This window comes from Sarcophilus harrisii, chromosome 3, assembly GCF_902635505.1.
Source record: "Sarcophilus harrisii chromosome 3, mSarHar1.11, whole genome shotgun sequence".
Classification (NCBI taxonomy): Eukaryota; Metazoa; Chordata; class Mammalia; order Dasyuromorphia; family Dasyuridae; genus Sarcophilus; species Sarcophilus harrisii.
In genome coordinates this window covers 219,268,631-219,289,290 of record NC_045428.1, presented here as the reverse complement: position 1 = coordinate 219,289,290, position 20,660 = coordinate 219,268,631, and the positions used below count along the sequence as shown (strand labels likewise).

The window sequence follows — 20,660 nt, the reverse complement described above, 5'->3', positions numbered from 1 at the left end:
TGTAATCACAGCTTCTCCTATCTAAAGATTTATTTTTCCAGTTTGAGGATAATTGAATCTCTTTGACTTGATTAATCCTTGGCCATTTGCCCAAGGCTTGTTGGAAAGAAACTAAATTCCAGTTTTGTTAATAATTCCAACTTCTTAAGAAGACCAAGACTAAGTCCTTGAATCTTACATATTGGTTGCTGATTATACATTATAGCCTTCTGTAGTAACCATTCTCAATAAAATTCTTCGTAGTTGCCTAGAAATCGCCCTCCTCCTACCACTACCCTGAGCCATCCAACTATCAACTACCAATACTATACTTGCCCTATCATACTCCCTCATCATCCTACTCATGGGCAGCCTAGCATACGAATGGTTCCAAAAAGGTCTTGAATGAACCGAATAGGTTTTTAATTTAATTAAGAGAATTGATTTCGACTCAATAAATCATGGTTCTACCTCATGAATACCATATGTTCCCTATTAACCTAAACCTAACCGTAGCTTTCCTGTTATTGTTTACAGGAGTCTTAATCTATCTATCCCATCTAATATCTACCCTCCTATGTCTGGAGGGGATAATGTTGTCCCTATTCATCCTCATAACCCTCCTAATTACCCACTTCCACATATTAGGTCTAATAAAAATTAACAGTAAGGCTAGGACCAAACCTTTGTGCTTGTGGGACTGATTAAAGCCCATCTAAACATTTTCAGTGCTTTGCTTTGGGTTAAGCTACACAAACTAATAAATAAATTTTTGATAAAATTTGAGTTTGTATACTATGTCACTATTAAAAGTTTTGCATCTTTTTTGTTGTTGTTGTTTTTCAAAACTTATAAAATAGCTGAACCAAGGTTTCCGTTTGAAAGATGGTATACCCATCTAGTTTTTAAAAAAGCTTATTACACATTTAAGGATTTTCTATAATATCCAGATACAAACACTTTGGTTTGTATTTGGGCCATTAGTTTATATATAGGCTGATATTCTGTATCCTCTGATTTTTAAATTTTATTTTGTATAAGTTGTATTTATTATTAAGATGGACAGAATTGAAAGCACTTTAAATTTGCTAATTATAAGATAAAAATTTACTTTTTAAAATAAGCCTTTTAATTAGTATGAAGTGGGTAAGAAGTTAGCGGGGCTAGTTTGTGAATGTTTTTCTGTGACAATATTTTTCTCTAATGGTGTCATTTTGTTCTTTTGTTTCATATTTTTATTAGACATACCATGATTTTGGTGATATTATTAAAGAAACAATTAACAGAACGAGACACAATGATAAAATTGAGAGTGCCAGGACGTTGATTGTTTGTTTGCAGGAGGTAAGAAAAACAATATTGGCTGTAAAATTCTGATGTATAAAAGTAGAGATTGATTTTCCACACTACCGAAAGGTGAGCCCTCTCTTACAGGAATTTTTCCAGAATCTTGAATAATTGACACTATCATCAAATTGATGCCTATATCTGTAGTGGTGTATGTTCATGATGCTGGACTGCCCTCCCCCTTATTTTTATTTTTTTTTTTTCTTTAAAAAAAAATATTGCATTCAAAAGCAGAGATCTGTCTAATAGTTCTGTACTTATGTACTTGGTTGCATTCATTTGAGATTGACAGAGTGCTCTAATATTGCTCCATTATTAATAAGTTAAGGAAAACAGGCATGAAACAATATATTCATGTCCCTATTGTGAAATTAAGGCAATGTTTGGTGTGGGGTTTCAGACTTTTTACATGCAGGTACTCAATAAATGGTATGGACTAAGCAACTGTTGAATTCATTAGCCAAGATCATACCTTGGTTTTTTCTTTTGGCCTATTCCCTTGAAAGAGTATTTTTCTGAATTCTGAGGAATTCTTTATTTTCCTTTAACTAGCTTGCCAAATAGGTCCCTGAAGTAAATGGCTATTATTTTTCCATCAGAGACGGGTAACAAAATGCTGGCTGTAGACAGCTACATACTTGGGGTGTTTCTTTGACAGTCTGCAATTCTAAACCTTAACTGAGATGAACTAGTGCCTGTTGGAACAGATTGTCTTTTGGAATGCTTATTATTCAAGGACAATGGTTATGTGTCTTCACTTGATGGGTGCCAATTAGTTCCTGACAGTGTTTGTGCTCATTATCAGCTAGGCTAGTGTTGCTATATTTTAGACTGAAGTTATAGTAAAGAAAAGAGAAATATTACATTTTGCCCACCACCTTTCTACATTAGTAATTTTAAAACCCTTTACCTCAGACTTCTGAGCTCCTATTATTTAGAGAAACTGGACATCTATTTTAGCAACTGTTGTAGCCTGGTCTACTTGTACATATCTGTTTTTAAGCTGCAGAGCATGTTTCTCCTAGAGTGACTGATACATGAATCCTTGCTACTATTTCACATTCTGCCAGATGCTTTATATTCTGGCCTGAGTCCCTGAAATCGGAGCTAAGGTGAGGGTAAACAGCAGCCTGTCAGAACCCTGTGTTTATATATTATACACAGATCATTTCAGGTTGACCCCTGTTTGACTGCTGATTTTGAAATTAAATGGAACTTGTTGTCTATTTCTGAGGGATTCTTGATAGCTTGGTATAGCTCTTCTTTAATGGGAGGGGGAAAAGAGGCCATTGTTAGATCATGTTTAAAAAAATATTCAACATAGATAATGATGCTTTCTCAACATTCTCCCCTTCCCTCTCTTTTTTTTTTTTTTTTTTTTTTGAAGTGAACTTGGTAAACATTAAGAAATATGAGTATTTAAAAATTTATAAAAGAATAGAATGATGATTGTACATGACATTATAAACATATATTAGGTTTTAAAAAGAAAACACCCTATATATTAAACTTAAAACAATAATAATAAAATTATCCTATTTGTCTTTGTCCCATTTTGAACTTCCTTCTCTCTTTTATTCTGAACTTTTATATGAAATGAAATGAGCAAATTCATATACAAAGGATTGTATATGAAATAGTGAGTCTCTTACATGCAGCTTGCCTTTCTGTTTAAGTATATGATGCATTCAGCATGTTAACCCTTAACTATTGTGAGTCTCTCTCTCCAGCTTTTCCTTAAATGCTTAATGACCCCTTTTTTTTCCTAATATTTTTTCCTTTTTTGGTGGAAGGAACACCTTTTCTCTAGTTCCTCTCCCACCTCACCCTGCAATATTGAAGGGGGAAAAAATAGATTAAAAACCATTGTAACAAACATGTAGTTGAAGCAAAACATTTCCACACAGGCCTTATCTGAAAAGGTATATTGCATTCTGTACCTCAGCTTTCTCTGAGTATAGGATTTCTTGGCCTGCTTTGAGTTTTGCTTGTGTTTTACTTTGGAATGATTGGTACTGTCCAAAAATGTTGCTGTGTAGATATTGCATTCCCTGTCACCTAGTGGTTTTCTAGTAGGTGACCATTTGACCTGCAATGTCATATAATTCATGCTTCCTTGGGTAGTTAAAGGAAAGGTGTAAGGTCATTTTTCAACACTATGTTTTAAAAATTCTAAGTAAAAATCCTCAGTGTCTACAGATTTCAATATACTATTGGTATTTTCTTGAGGATTTTCTTCTATGAAAAATGTTTGATGATATCTGGGTTTTGCAGTTGTATCAGAACCACATGGCAACCTATCGCAGCAATAACAGTCGTAAAAAGCAGGTTGACTCCTCCGCTTCCTTTGCCAGTATTAAAGAACTTGCTCGTCGATTTTCTCTCACATTTGGCTGGGATCAGATGAACTCCAGGGAATCGATAGCTATGATACACAAGTATGTACTTCAAGTACTATTATTTTACTTTGCAGTTTTTCTGCTTTCAACCTGGGTTTTATAGGGTTTTTTTGGTTTTTACCTTTTTTTTTTTCTTCTATCTTTGCTAACAGAGAAGGAATTGATTTTGCATTTCATGGAGATAGTCAAGATATAGACTATTACCTCCCTCCCAATCTAACCTTCTTGGCAATCATCAGTGAATTCTCCAATAAACTACTCAAACCTGACAAGAAGCTGGTGTAAGTTTAATTATGTTGTTTGATTGTTGTGTTTGACCTGTCAAAACATAAAACAATGGTAAGAAACAGGAAAGTTTGCAGGGGTTGTGTGTGGAACCAACTTACATTGTAGGGGAATGGACTTAGGAGTTAAAATATGTTTTGTGTTTTCCTTTCTCTGTATAAATGAGGTTCTTGGTCTGAAATGTTCATCATAATCTGTGTTATTGCCCATATTATATAGGTTGTGAGTATAGTGTATCACAATCAAAGGCACGTGAAACTCAGCAAGGCTGTGCATTGAATCTTAATTTTTCAGGCATGTTGGTATCATTATTGCTCTTTGAGTGGTGGCAGTTTCTTTAGTAATTTTTACATAAAGCTTTCTTATGTTTCCCAGATCACAATTATTCATTCTCTTTCTTCTCCCCCTCCCTCTTTCTTCCCTCTCTCCATTCTCCTCTTTCTCTTTTCCTCCTTCCCTCTCTTTCCTTACCCTCTCTCCTCTTCCCTCCTTTCTCATGGTCATTTGCATTCTACTCTTTTTGTTTTTGTTTCCCAAGTTAGTAAAATGTGTTGTTTCAGTTTTATAACTGGACAACATATGTCCTGCAGAGTTGTTGCTCTTTTTAATTACTTGTAACAACTCGGTTCAGCTTCATCAACAAGCATTTATTAAGGACCTACTCCATTAGAGAATAGTGCTGAGGATAAAAAGGAAAAAAAACCCAGTTTCTGGTTTAAACGGAACTTCCATTCTTCTGGGATATAATTAATCATCATATATGCATATGAATATAGACAAGGTGATTTTTAAGATGGGAGAGCATTTACAAATTGGAGTGTCAGGAAAGGTCTAAAGGTCTTGGTTGCATTGGTTTTGTGCTTTCAGGGAACCAGGGTTTTTAAGAGGCAAAAGTAAGGTAGGAGAGCATTTCAGTCATGGGAGACAGACTGTTGTCATATTTATATGAGACATAGAGATTAGGAGGTAGATTGTCATGTACAAGCAGCAGTAAGGTAGCCAGTTTGGCTGGAACATAGAGTATGTAGACCTAAAGTTCTTAACCTTTTTTTTTTTTTTTTTTTTTTTTTTTTTTTTTTGTCGTGGATGCCTTTGGCAATCTGGTAAAGCCTATGGACACAGGCCCTTTCTCAGAAAACTGTTTTTAAATGCATAAAATAAAATACACAGGGTTACAAAGGAGACAAATTATTTTGAAATATATTTATCAAAATATTTAAAAACCAAATTTCAAACAGGTTCCAGGACCTGAGGTTAAGATTCTCTTATAGATTATCAAGGAGTGAGGAAAGAGTGGCAGGATATGAGCAAACAATCCTGATGTGCAGCCCCCAGAAATGAAGTGGCTTTTGAGACATATCCAGAAAGTCTAAACCTTGAAAGAAAGCATTGCAAATTCATGTGTTTATGTGTTGTGTACATTTTAAGTGGCTATATCTTGAAAACAGGGCAGTATTGATTTTTACTTTAGTCAGGGACTATAATATATTGGTCATACCTGCCATGTGGTTGGCAGTCGCCATCAATGGTTACATCTTTAAAAAAAATCTTGTTTTGCTTTACAGTGTAGGAAAGTGCACAGATTAGAAACATGCCATTTCACCTAATATAAAAAATACAGGAATGGTTTAGATATTAAATCATAAAATGGTCCAGATTGTATGGTTTTTTTCCCCCTGCACATGGTAGTTATTGAAATTTGGCTTACATTTTTTGATGTTTTGCTTTATATTTTGGAGCAACTGATAAATAACATTAACAAGGGTGCTTTTAATTGTCATTGTATAATGAATATTTGTGATTAACCAGAGCAACAATTTTTGGCTTAGTATAATAAAAAAGTTTGTTGACAATTAGGCTTAAACAAAAGTGTAAAGGGCTGCCTCAAAAAGTAATGACTTCTCATCACAGGAAGGCATCAGAGTCTGTATGGTCACCTGAATTCAATTTGAGAAATATTTGTTAAATATCTACTATTCTAGGGAAATGATAAAGTTCATGTGTGTCATTATGACAGCTAGTAGGCAGAAAAGAATATAATCCTAAGATCACAAATTTGGAGCTCAAAGGTTATTTAGAAGTTAACTAGTCCAGCTCTTTTATTTTACATATGAAGAATCTATGTCCCATTGTGGCGCAGAGACAGCTAACATCAGAAAAGTGGGATTTAAATTTAAATTCTGTAACTTCAAATCTAGTGCCCTTTCCATTGTGTCAAACTGCTTCCTTATAAAATTATAATATTACAGAAATAATAAAAAATATTTTTTTATTATTGTGAGCTTAATGTAAATTTTTGTTCATATAAGGTACAGAATAAGAATTTGTATACAGCAACGTGAATCTATTGTTTTTAAGTATGAAATTTAACATAGTAGTTCAACATTGCACTTCTTGCCTCTGTTCCCTTGAGAATCTTCTTCCATTTGTATTTTTATTTATTTTACTTTATTACTTATTTTGGGGCAAGGCAATTGACATTAAGTGACTTGCTCAGGATCATACAGCTAGACTTAAACTCAGATTCCCCCTAACTCTAGGATTAGTGCTCTTTGCTGTGCTATCTAGCTGTCCCAAAGCCCTCCTTTTTAGCAAATGTAGTCAAGCAAAACAAATCCAAATGCTGGCCATGTTTGGGAATGTAGATCTCATTTTGTACCTCTGATTCCCCATGAGAAACATGAATATTCTGGAATCTTGATAGCACTAATCATAGTTCTCAAGTTTTTCAATTATTTTTATTTTTTAGGATTTTAATCATTTTGCAAATTATTCTGGTTCATTACTTCAATCTGTGTCTTCATATAAATCTTTCTAGGTATCTTTGACTGTCTCTCTCATTACTTCTTAAAGCAAAATAATATTTGATTATATTCATAGTCCATGATTTGTTTATCCATCCTCCAGTTTCTGAATGCCCACTTTATTTCCCTTTTTTCTATAACAAAAAGTGCTCCTATCTATCTATCTATCCTATCTAATACATATTTTTAAAATATATTTTTATTGTGTTAATATACCTAGTAATGGTGTTTTGGGGCCAAAAAGTAGTCACCCTTTGGACATCATTCCAAATGACATTTTTAGAATGATTGGATCAGTTAAGTTTCACTAACAGTGAATTAGTATGCTTGGCCTTCCTTTGGCCATGCAACAGTTGTCATTTTACTTTGTCACACTTATCAAATTAGTGGATGTAATTTATATTTCCTCTTCTTATCATTGATGATTTGGTCCATTATTTAATGTAGTTGTTGGAGTTTGTCATTTTTTCTTTTGAGAAGTGCATATTAATATCTTTTAAACATTTTCTTTTTGTCAAGAAGCTCTTGATTTTATATATATTTGTATAAATTCCCTATGTATATTGAATATAAGAATTGTATCAGAGAAATTTGCTACAATATTCTTCCAAAGAACTGTTTTCCTTTTTAAAAAAATATTTCCACAGAAGTCATGTTGTAAAAGAAAACAGATCTCCCATCCTAAAAAAAAAAATCCTCAAGAAAAGTAAACTTTAAAAAAAAGAGAGAGTATGCTTCAATCTGTATTCAGACACAGTCAGTTTTTTCCTCTGGGTATGGATAGGATTTTTCATCATAAGTCCTTATAGAGTAGTTGTGGATTATTGTATTGCTGAGAACACAAAGTCATTTATAGTTGATCATCCCAGAACATTGCTATTACTCTGTGCACAGTACATTTCACTTTGTATGAGCTCATGGAAGACTTTCCAGGTATTTCTGAGAGCATCCTGCTCGTCATTTCCTATAGAGCAATAACATTATGTCATAATCACATACTACAATTTATTCAGCAATTCCTGAATTGATGAGCATCTCTTCAGTTTCCAAATTTTTTGCCCTGAGAAGAATGCTATTATAAATATTTTTGTATATATAAGTTCTTTTTCTTTTTAAAAAATCTTTTTTGGGATTTATGCCTAGTAGTGGATCAGAAAAATTACTTCAAAATTGCTTTTGCAATTACTATTGCTAACTATTTCCCCCCATTTATTTTCTTCTTTCCCCCATTCTTCCTCACAAGAGTTTTGCTACTGATCATGCCCTCTCTTTTATCACCTTCTTCCATATTGCATTCTTCTACATTCCTTGCAGAGTAAGATAGATTTTTATACCCATATTGAGTGTGTATGTTATTTTCTTTTTGAGCCACTTCTGATGAGAGTAAGGGTCACTCATTCACTCTCAACCCCCCTTCTCCCCATCCACTGTAAAAGCTTTTTCTTGCCTTTTTTTGGGGGGAGGAGGGCACATAATTTACACTATTCCACTTCTCCCTTTCCCTTTCTCCCAGGACATTTCTTCTCCATCACCCCTTAATTTAATTTTTTTTAGGATATTATCTTCATATACAATTTATACCTCTGAGTGTATATATTCCTTCTAACTGCCACAATAATGAGAAAATTTTAATGAGTTACAAGAATCATTCTCTCTTGTAGGAATGTAAACAGATAAACCTTATGAAGTCCCTTCTGCTAACATTTTCCTGATTACCTCCTTATGCTTCTCCAGGGTCCTGTATTTGAAAATTAGATTTTCCATTCAGTTATGGTCTTGTCATCACAAATACTTGAAAATTCTGTATTTCATTTTCCTCTGAAGGATCATACTCAGTTTTGCTGGATAGATGATTCTTGGTTGCAGTCCTAGCTCTGTTGTTCTCTGAATACCACATTACAAGTACGCTGGGGTTTTAATGTAGAAGCTGCTAAATGCTGTGTTATTCTGTCTGTGGCTGCAGTATACTTGAATTCTTTTGTTTTCTCCTTGACCTGAGAGTTCAGGAATTTGGCTATAGTATAACTGGGAGTTTTATTTTGGGATCTCTCAGGAAGTGATCAGTGGATTCTTTCAATTTCTATTTTTTTCTTGTGGTTTTAGAGTATCAGGACATTTTTTCCTTTGTACTTTATTGAAAAATGATATCTTGGTTTTTTTTTTGATCATGACTTTCAGGTTGAATAATTATTTTCAAATTAACTCTCCTGGATTTATTTTCTAGGTGAGTTCTTATTCCAGTGAAATATTTTACATTACTTTCCAATTTTTTTTCAGTTTTGTTTTATTATATCTTTATTTCTCATAAATTTATTAGTTCCATTTTCTCAATCCTAATTTTTAAGAAATTATTTTCCTCAGTGAACTTTTGTACCTCTTTTTCCAATTGGCCAATTTTGCTTAAGGCATCTTCTCATCAGCTTTTTGTATTTCCTTTTGCACCACTCTCAATTCTTTTCCTACTTTTTCCTCTGTCTCTTACTTGATTTTCAAAGTCCCTTTTGAACTCTTCCATGGCCTGAACCCAATTCTTATTTTTCTTGGATGTTTTGGATGTAAGAACCTCGACTTTGTTATCATCTTCTGAGTGTGTGTTTTGATCTTCCTTGTCACCATAATAACTTTAAATGGTTAGGATTTTTTCTGTTGTTTGCTCATTTTCCTACCCTATTACTCAGCTTTTAACTCTTTGTTAAAGTAGGGCTCCCTTTCCTGTGTGGAGGGTCCTGAGTTTGTGTTTTGTGCAGCTACTTTCAGAGATCCTTCTAGAGATCTGACCACAAAACCTCTTTTCTGCTCTGAAGCTATTAGGTGTGTCTCTGCCCCACTGCAGCTATAAGATCCAGTGTGCTGAAGCAACAGAAGTCTAGGGTTGGGACTGGGGATGCACTCACTGGCTTTAGGCCCTGGACTCCTATCCTTGCCACAGATCTTTTTTGTTCTCTTTGGTGCTCTGGGCTGAGAGGTCTAGAAGCCACCATTATTTCCCCCAACTGATTCAGAATTCCCTTCCTGCTTTGTTGGCTGGGGCTGCACAGCCTCCATTGGGATTACGTGCTAGACTTCCATCCTGGTGCCACAAACCTTTTCTACTGAGCTTCTAAGTTGTCTGGCTAGAAATTGGTCTACTCCCATCTTTTTGGATATTTGATGCTCCAAAATTTGTTTAGAGTCATTATTTAAAGGAATTTGGAGTGGTTTGGGAGAAGATGGATGAATTCCTGCCATTACTCCATCTTGGCTTTGCCTCTTGAGAGTCCTGTTTCCCTTCTAATTCTAATAGGACTAAATTAATTTGTATATAAAATTTTCAGTGTTATATAATATCAGTAAAGATGTATTAGGTACTTTTCATGTGTATGAAGTGCAGGGAATATAAAAAGTAGTCCAAGACAGTCTTTGCCCTCATAAAGGTCAAAATCTAATGAGGAAGACAATGCAAATACATGCAAACAAGCTATTTATGGGATAAATAGGAAATAATTAATAGAGTGAAGGTTTTAGAATTAAGAGAGCTTGGGATAGTTATCTTATAAAATGTGGCATTTTGTTTGGGTCTTAAAGCCAGCAAGTAGAGTTGAAGAAGGAAGAACATGCCACGAATAGGGGATAGCTGAGTGAAGAAATAGAATGCCTTGTAAATGGAACAGCTAGGTGGTCAATGTCACTTTATTGAAGAGAATGTGTAGGGAAGGTGTAAGAAGATTGATAAGATAGAAGGGGGATACTTTATGAAGGTTCTCTGGATTTTAGAGGATTTTGTTTTGGATCAATATTGAACCACTGGGATTCCTTGAATATGGGAGAGCATGATCAGACCTGAACCTTGGAAGAATCCCTTTAGTGGCTGGATAAAGGATGGATTGGAGTGGAGAGATGCCTGAGGGAGGCAGTCCAGCTATGAGGTGATAAGGGCCTAAATCAGTGGTTCTCAAACTTTTGTTTTCAGTATCTTTATCCTATTAAAAATTATTGAGGATCTCTCCAAAGAGTTTTTGTTTATCTGGATTATATTTGTAGAAATTTACTATATTGGAAATAAAAACTATTTTTGAATTTGTAGATCCTCTAAAAGGGTTTCAGAGAATTCCCAGGATTCTCTAGACCACACTTTAAGTGTGACCTAAATCATACTGGTGGCAGTCAGAGGAGAGAAGGGGAATGTGGGAGAGATGTTGCAGAGGTGAAATTGACTGATCTTTGGAATAGATACTATATAACGGTGAGAGATAGTGAGGATGACTCATAAGAGGTTTAGCTGAGATATTGGGATAGAAAAGCTCTCTTTGAGATTCATCAGCATAGAGGTGATAATTAAGTCCATGGAGAGTAGATGAGATCACCAAGTGAAAGTAGTATAGAAAGAGAAGAGAAAATATATATATATATATATATAAAACCCTTGAGTGATATCCAAGGTTAGAGAGTATGATCTGGAGGGGAATCCAGCTAAGGAGACAGAGAAGGAACAATCGGATAGGTAGGAGGAAAAACCAAGAGAGAGTGGTGTCTTGAAAATCCAAATAGAAGAAAATATGGAAGTCATTAAAAGATCATTGGTTATAGAGAAGTCAAGAAGAAAGAGATTATAGGAAAAGACCTTCATATTGGTAACTAAAAGGAACTTTGGAGAGAACAGTTTTGCCAAAAGATAAGGCTATATATAAAGTATGATTGTAAGGGGTTAAAAAGAGAGGAAAGTAAAAGTATCTATTCTAGAAAGCATTTTCAATGAGTTTAGTTATAAAAAGCAGAAGAATTAGAGAATGATAGTGATAATGGAAGGATCAAATGAGGGTATTTTTCAGGGTGGGAAAAAAATGAGTATCTTTGTAGTCAGTAAGTGTAAAAGAGGAAAAGAATCTGAAAATAAGTGTTAGTTGAGGATGCCAGAGGACGCAATCTGTCTAAACAGGATGGAATGGAATTGCTTGAATATATAAAGGGCCTAGCTTTGGCATCTAATGTGAGACAGAAGTTAAGGAAGAAGTAGTAGCAGAAGGTTGCCTGAGTAATAAGAGGTATGGAAGATAGGAAAAGAGAGCTTATGGTACAGAGTCTCAAATTTTTTTCATGTAAAATGTGAGTTTGTTCTCAGCTGAGATAGTAGGATTTTGGAGGAGCCAAGGACTTGTCTCCATTTTGAGCCTATTGTAGATATTATTTACAACTAAGACTTCTCTACATTTCTTAGCAATTTTTAGTCATGTAATGAGTGTTTTATTTGAGTTTATTGAATATTTTGCTACTTTGTTTTGTGTTCTTCCTTAGTTCCACTGATCAATTTTTCTTTAATAGCAAATCATTTTTACTTATTACTGCTTTACAGTATAGTTTGTGTTTTGATACTATTAGACCTCCTCCCCTCCCACTATATCTCTTGAGCTTTTTTACCTTATATTCTTGGAGATAAATTTTGATATTTTTTTCCCTAGTTCAATATGGTAATTCTTTGGTACTTGGATTGGCATGTTACCGAATGTGTAAATTAACAAGTAGTGCAGTTTTTATTATTCTGGTACTGCTTAAACTAGAGCAATTGATATTTCTCCAGTTATTTAAATCCATCTATTTCTCTAAAGAGATTACTATAGTTGACGTTACAATATTCCTGTGTATATCTTGGTAATTCTCTCATTTTCTACACCATATAATTATTCTGAAAGGAATTTATTTTTTGGCTGTTCTTAGTAATATCTAGAAAGACTAAAGATATTAGCAGGTCTTTTAATATCCTACATCACTTAATTTGTTAATTGAGTCAATTATTTTTCATTGAAGTAAATCAACATCTTCAAAATCGATAAATTTTTTCCTTCCCTATACTTAGTTTTTAGGGGTTTTTTTGTCTTTTGATTAGCATTTCTAATACTATTTAAAATTATAATGGAAATAATGGGCATTCTTACTTTACCTCAGATCTAATTGAAAAGAATTTTCTTCCTTAGAGGTAATGATGGTTTCTGGTTTTAGGTAGATTTGGCTTACCATATTAGTAAATAGCCTGTAATTATTCCTATATTTTTAGGATGTATTGTATTTTTGTCAAAAGGTTTTTCAAAAAGCATACATTGATATTATCTTTTGTTTTTAATTGTTTATAATTTTCCTAATATTAAACCATCCAGATATAATATATAATCTGCTTAATATATTATTGCTGCTTATTTGCTCAGTAATTTTGCATTCATATTCATTAAGTATGTTTGTCTCTTTTTTCTTTCTCTACTTTATCTCCTCCTGATTTAGGTAACAAGAACTTATGTAGCTCACAGAATCTTATGGTAGACATCTCTTTTCTTATTTTTGGCAAAATATTCAGTTTTTGAGTGTTTGATGGTGTTTTATAAATCCATCTAGCCATGATTTTTTTAGGAGTTTGGGTAATTCATCTATAACTTCCTTAGTTTCTTTAATTTATAATAATAATATAATATATAATATTATAATAATTATTAATCTATTATTATATTAATTTTTTTTTGTTGTAATCTCCTTTTTTGTTGTAATCAAAAATCATTTTGTTTTTTGGGGGGATCTGATTAGCTAATAATTTGTCTATTTCATAAATTCTATTATGTATGCAGTTTTTAATTTTTATATTATTTTAAAAAGAATAGAAAAAAAGAAAATTTAAAAAAAGAAAAAACAAAACATAATAAAAAATAGAACATTGTCAGGTGCCCCACAGAACATCAAGGAAGAGTCAAAATAACATAACAATAAATCTTTAAATTTGACTTATCACTTCTGTATCTGCTAATTCTTCTGCTATAAATCTATTCTTTAACTTTCCTTGCTATTATTTAACTCCCCATTCCCCCCAAACCCATGGATGCTTCCCTTATCTTCTCCCACCCACCCCTTCTCCTTATTTCTTTATAGATTTTGGAAGGTGCTATATATCCTTGATGACATATATATATAATGTTTCCTAGTTAACTCATTTATGATATAAGTAGATTTTCAGAACTAGGAATCCTGCTACTCTCTCTAATGCCTCTGTGTCTATTCTTCTGCATGTCATTTGTATAATATAATTGCTATTTTTACCTTTTTTCTAGGCAGTTTTGCTTTTTTATTTTTTTTTAAGAACCTACCCAACTCTGCCCTGATCTTTCTTTTGAGTTACCCAGTTACTAATGTCAATCTTAAACATAAGGTATACAATTCCAAGTAAAAAACATAATTTATTAATGTTGAAATTGACCTTTGAGATTGGTTTTTATATGTTGAATTTTCTATTCAGTTCAAGTTTGGTTGAAAAGAAAGTCCTGAAAATCTGCAAGTTCATTGAATGGCCTTTTTTCCCCCCCAATTTATATTACAGATGATTTTGCTGTATATGATATTTTTGGCTTTAGGCCAATTCTTATGTTTGTTACTATAATATGATTTCACGACCTGTATTCTTTTATTGTGGCTGGCTAAATGTAGTTTCCAATACATTTGAATTGTGTTTTTTCTTGTTTCTTGCAGAATTTACTCTTTGACCTAGGGGTTTTGAGATTTTGCAGTAGTATTCCTGTGTTTTCCACAAAGGATTTCTTTGAGATGGTGATCAGTGAATTTTTTCTATTTTTACTTTCTTTCATATTCCATCACTCCAGTAAAAAATTTTTTAAAATTATTTCTTGTTAATGTAAAATTGTATGAAGGTTTTTTTTTTGGTCACAGTTTTTAGTAGTCCAATTATTCTTATATTTTCTCTTTTTGATGTAGTCTCCAGATCTGTTGTTTTTCTTAATGTTTCACATTCTGTTCAGTTTTTTGAAATTATTATTTCTTGGTCTCTTATGATTTCACTGGTTTCCTCTTGCCTAATTTTAATTTTTAAAGAGTTATTTTCATCTTCGAGACTATCTTCTAGTTAGTTATTTTTCCCCCATAATCTTTTTTTTTTCCCCCCTTGGATGGTTTTTATTTATTTATTTTAGATTTTCTTCAGTGACTCATTCGATTTTTAAATTCTCTTTTGAGTTCTTCTATAAATTTTCTCTGGGTAGGGAGCCATTCTTTGGGGTAGAAGATGAATTCCAGCCTTCACTGGAAGTAAATTTTTATGAGTTCTTTTGGTCTTTCCCAGTCCATTTTTTTTTTTTTTTTAATTAGAAGTATTAGGGTAAGTATCTATAATCCTGTGGTGAGGGGATAATCCCTCTAGCTTCACTTTAGCTCTTCTCTATGACCTGGAACCCCAAACCAAGAACTTCCCACTCCTGTAAGTGCCACAGCTGGCAATATCCCTGCCCTACTGCTTTTGCATTCACTGACTCCTGGTTCTTTCTTGGACAGGACTATGTTTTTGTAGCACAGCTGAGCTTAGAATTCCATATCAGCAGAGGTTCCCTCAGTTTTTCTGGGCTCAGACCCCCCAACTCCACAAGCTGTCCTGGAGGTGTTTCTATAGTTTCTGCTGAGGCTCCAGCCAAATTCAGCTAGCCCCAGAGCTCCCCATTTGGTGTTTGTGTATAGATAACTTGTAGGTGTATTTGTACTTCACATGCGTTAATTCCCAGACCCTTGGTTTGCCCCAAGTCCTCATGATCTTTCACCAATCTGTGTTGATCCTGTAATGCAAATTTGTGAGGGAAATATGGAGATCTTGAAAGTTACTGACCTATTCCGCCATCTTCCCAGAATCCTTTATGCAGTTTAAAAAAAATTGTTTTATCTTCTTTGGTTTGCAGACTTTTATTGCTTTCCTATTTGATTCCTACTTGACCTATTTCTTCACTTTTGTGAATGAGTTTATAGACATAAAATTTTCCCTTCTCCTTGAGCTGCTTCCCCTGTTCTCTTTGCAATTTTCTTTGATAAAATTATCAATTGTTTCTACAGTTTGTTTTTTGATTCTTTAGGATTAAATTATTTAGTCTGATCTTAAGTTTGAATTCTTTCTTCATAGACTCTTTATTGATTACAGTTTTATTGTGTTGTTAAACAATGTGTTTATTATTTCTGCTTTTGCCTTTCTATATTTATTTATGACAATTTCATTTCCTTGAACATGGTCAGAGTTGTAAAAATGCTTTGCATAGTTGAGAAATATATGTTCCCTTTTTATTTATATATAGTAATCCCTATATATATATTTATATATTCTTATATTTCTTAAATATCCTTATGTTTTATGTAGTGATTACTGATAAGTTGTAAGCTATCTGTAGTCCTTGAGCTTTTTTTCTTGTTTAATTTTTGTTGTTGTTGTATTTCTTCAACTATTATAGTTTTGTGGTTTATTCTCTGTAATTCAATAATTTTTTTTCTTTAAGGATTTCTTTGCTGTTAATTTGGTGCTTATATATTTTATTAAGTGTTTATAAATTATTATTTCTGTTAGCTTTAAGCATAATGTCATTTTCCTTTTTAATCATGTCTCTCTTTAATCTTGGAATGTCTGAGATCATAAATGTTATCCCTGCTTTTTTAGATTCACATGAAATCATATACAACAGATTCATTTTTAGGCCCTCATTTTAACTCTATATGAAATTGTGTTTCAAGTATGTTTTTTATAAATCATGGATTCTACAGTCAATAAACATTTATCAAACACTTAATACCAAATTCAATGCTATGCTACAAAGAAAGATAAAAAGACAGTTACTTCCCTCAAGGAGCTAATTCTAATAGAAAAAGAAAACACATATAAAAAGGCTGAAATGCCAATCTAATGTTCTATAGCATCAGTTTGATCATGTGACCATCTATGCAGTCAACTTTATTAATTCCCTTGTACTTAAAAGATAATTGAGTTGAGCTTGACTCAAGCCACTCATTTCGTAGTCCTTTGTAGAATTAATTCAAGTCTAGTAATCAGTTGATGATGGAGAGATTAGCTCAGGAGAAAGCTTCAGGATGAATATTATAGATCTGAGAAACATCTCCATAGAAATGAAAATTAAATCCATGGAACTAATGAGATCACCAAGAGAGATTATATGAATGGAACAGAGAAGAGACCCCAGGACAGTTGAGAGGATCCTAGAAAGGTAAGAACAAGTAGAATCAAATGAGACGATCATAGTTCATTCAATTAAAGATTTATCTAATCATAGAAATGGCTTGATAGTTTTGGATTTTTTTTAAGATAGGCATTGAAGATAAGTGTAGATTTTGTACCTTTGTCAATCATTTTTCTACCAGCCAAACATCAAAAAATACCTGCAGTTTCTTGTGGTTGTTTTATATTCAGGAATCTAGGAATTCTCTGGAATAGTCTTGACTCTTTCAGTTGAGCCAGTCAAGTCTTGAGGATTGTTTCAATTCCTTGTAAGTAGTCCTGCCACAAGGCTCAAATACACAGTCTTTTGTTTGACTTTTGAAGCTCTTCAAAACCTGACACTGTCCTCACTTTCCAACCTTTTTCACTTTTACTACTCTCTACACATTACCTTTGCATTCTCTTTTGTCACCATATTGTCTCCTATGTCTGTACTTTAGCATTGGCTGTCTCCTGTGCTTTCCCTTCATATATACCTCTTAGCTGCCTTCAAGATTCCATTCAATTTCTACCTCCTCACCCCCCCCCTTTTAAAAAAATTGTTTTTAGTATTTTATCTTTCTTCAATTGCAAACAATTTTTAACATTCATTTTTAAAACTTTGCATTCTAGATGCTCTCTCTTCCTCCTGGACCTCTCATTGGGAAGGCAAGCAATTTGAATATTATACATAGTAGTCATGCAAAATAAGTTTCCATATTAATCATGTTGTACAGTTCCCACCTTTTGTAGGCAACCTGACCTGATTATCCCCAGTTGTTTCTATCTTCTTTTTAACTCCATATATGTGTACGATTTTTTAAAAATATATTTTATTGAAATTTTTTATTTTTACATTGCATAAACTTCCCCTATATCCCTTAATTTTTTTCTTTTCAAACACTATCATATAAAAAAGAATATTTTAAAAATAAATCAAGAAAAAAAGTGGAAAAAAGTCAGCAAAACTGACCATTATATTGGAGAAGTCTTAAAGTAATGTTTAATACTTGGGGGAATTCTCATCCTTGAAAGGGAATAAAGAGAGATATTCTTCCATATCTCTTCTTTGGGGTCACACTTGTTCTTTTGTAATTTTATAACATTCACTTTTTTTCTAATAAAATTTTTTTAGTATTTTTTATTTCATTTTTATCATCAAAAATTTCCCCACTATTCATCTCTTCTCTGTCTTAGAGAACTATGATATGTAATAATATTTTTAAGGAAATAAAAAGAGGGAAAAAAATCAGTGAAAATTATCATAATTTTGAAAAGATCGGAAAATATGTTCAGTATAACACCTTTGTTCATCTCCCACCTCTGCAAAGGAGCAGAGCAGAGTTGTCTTTTCATATCTGCACTTTGGTGCCATGCTTGTTCTTTGTAATTTTGCAGCATTCAGTTTTGAATATTTTGTGCTTCTTTCATTTACATTGTTGTAGTCATTGTGTATATTATTTTCTTGGCTCTGCTTCATGGAAAAAGTTTTCATATGTCTCTATATAACAATATAGTTATAATCCTGTGCCACAATTTGTTGAATCATTCTTTATTTGGTAGATATATATACTATATTTCCAATTCTTTATTACCATATATTTTGTTACATGTGTAAACTTTATTTTTGTTGGTGATCATCTTCTTGGGATTTAAGCCTAGTAGGGCAATATTTAAATCAAAGAGTGTGAACATTTTAGTTACTTTCTTTGCATAATTCTGTATTGCTTTCCAAAAGATTTGTGTTGATTTATAACTTCACCAGCTATGTACTGTTGTGCGTGTCTTGCTGTAGCCACTCCAACATTGATTGTTCCCCTCCTTTGTTAATTTTTCCATAAATTAATGCCCGAGATTTGTTTGTACATTTATATTTCGTTTATTATTTGTATTTTAGATTATTTTTTACATAGTTGTTAATAGGTTGCAATTCTTCTTTTTGAGAACTGTTTATATCACTCCCTTATCTATTGAAGAATGGCTTTTGACCTCATATAAATGTCATTTATCTAAATATCTTAGATTCAAAATCTTTTTCTGAAAATTTGATATTTGACTTTTTTTTTTTGCTTTTCCTAGATACGTATTTATATTTGTGGAAAAACTTTTTTAGTTCCTTATATTTAAAGATATATTTTATTTTTTGTTTACCACCACTCCTTTTTTGGTTAAGAACACATTTTCTACCCGTAGCTGTGAATGATATATAATCTTCTCTTTTAAATTGTTTTATGATTTTTATTATTCAGGCCATGTATTTATTTTGAATTTTTATGTACTGTGGTGCAAAGTATCAGTCTAAACATAATTTTTATCAGGTTGCTTTTCAGTTTCTCCAGTAGTCCTTCTCAAACAGAAAGTTCTAAGTAATAGTGTTATAAATAAAGGAATAGTGAATTTCATGGTTCCTCATTTTTCCCTTGCCTATTCTATTCTAATGATTTGCTTCTATGGTTTTTTAAAACCAATTCCAGATGGTTTTGATGATTGCTGCTTTATGATTTGAAGTTTAGAAGTACTTTTTTGTTTTGTTTTGGTTTTTTTGATAATTAAATAAATTGACTTTGGTAGTATTGTTCCTTTTATTATATTAGCACTTAATAGTCATGAGCACTGAATATTCTTTCATGTCAGCACTAGTTTGTAAATTCGCATTTTTAAATTCAAGTAGTTTCTCCTTTCTGTCAAACATATAGGGAGAAAGGCCACACAGAGCTTTGTAAAGGAAAGAGTAGCACTGGTACCCTTTCACTTAAGCAAGGACTGTCTGCATTTAAATTCTTTTTTCCTTAAAGAGCACTTCCTTGTATGTATCTAGTTATTTACATGTTCTTTCCCCTATTATTTTCCTCAGTTTAAGATTTTCTTTGCATCCATAGCTGTTATTATATAATGCAGAACACATAGTAAATGTCCAATAAATATTTGAGGTTTTAAAATTTATTTCAAAAATTGAACTTTATCACTAATTTAAAAAGTATTTCATTATACTGTGATTGAAATGGAAAAAAGAGTATGTAAAAAAATGAGGAAAGGGTACTGATTGAAAGAATACATTAAAAACTGAAAAAGGAGAGAATTAATTTAAAATTCATTTAAAAGGATCAGAAAGCCAGAAAATAAGTACAAAAGAGCTATTAAAAATTAGAGGAGAAATAGATAAATGGGAAACAAAAAAACCCTACAAAAATGATAAAAACTTAAGAGCTGATTATTTAAAAACATTTACAAAATTGATTTTTAGCCAACTCTCTTTATACAACTCTCTTTAAAAAGATAGGAGAGAATCAGAACCAATCAGAATAAAAATATTGATAAGAACCTACTATGCACTTATGCCACCAAAATTGAGAAAACAAAAGAAATGAAGAAATACATTAAAAAATGTAAATCCAAATTAATAGAAGAGCATATAGAGATCTTAAATAACACAGTCTCAAAAAAAGACATAGAACTAGCTGAAAAGGAACTACCAAAGGGAGCAGAAAAAACTCCCTTTCCTGAATTCACAGGAGAATTCTATTAAACTTTTAAAAGAACAATTAGTACCAATATTAGACAAATCATTCTCAAAAACTAAGAAAACAACAAACATCTTACCAGACCCCTTTCGTGAGACAAGTAGTTTTAATACTAACTAAGGAAGGATAAAGCCAAGGATTATAGTTCAATATCATTAGTGAATATTTTGAGTAAATTCCTAAGGAAGGATAAAGCCAAGGATTATAGTTCAATATCATTAGTGAATATTTTGAATAAATTCAGTTACAAAGTGCTTGTTGAAACAACTTAAAATTGTTGGAGACATATTCTTTGTTGATAGCCATAACATTGTTCATATGGTAAAAATGATGATACAAT

The 20,660-nt window shown here is 32.5% G+C and overlaps 1 protein-coding gene across 5 annotated transcripts in view; it reads left to right on the top strand.

The window, feature by feature from the left end:
* The window catches only part of LOC100933824 (cohesin subunit SA-2), a 123,194-nt gene that overhangs the window by 72,876 nt on the left and 29,658 nt on the right, over window positions 1-20,660 (top strand). For all 5 annotated transcript variants that reach the window (XM_031959070.1, XM_012546129.2, XM_012546130.3 and 2 more), the window contains 3 exons: window positions 1,222-1,323; window positions 3,601-3,764; window positions 3,878-4,006. In XM_031959070.1, the coding sequence (XP_031814930.1) occupies window positions 1,222-1,323; window positions 3,601-3,764; window positions 3,878-4,006 (395 nt within the window). The remainder of the gene's footprint in view (window positions 1-1,221; window positions 1,324-3,600; window positions 3,765-3,877; window positions 4,007-20,660) is intronic.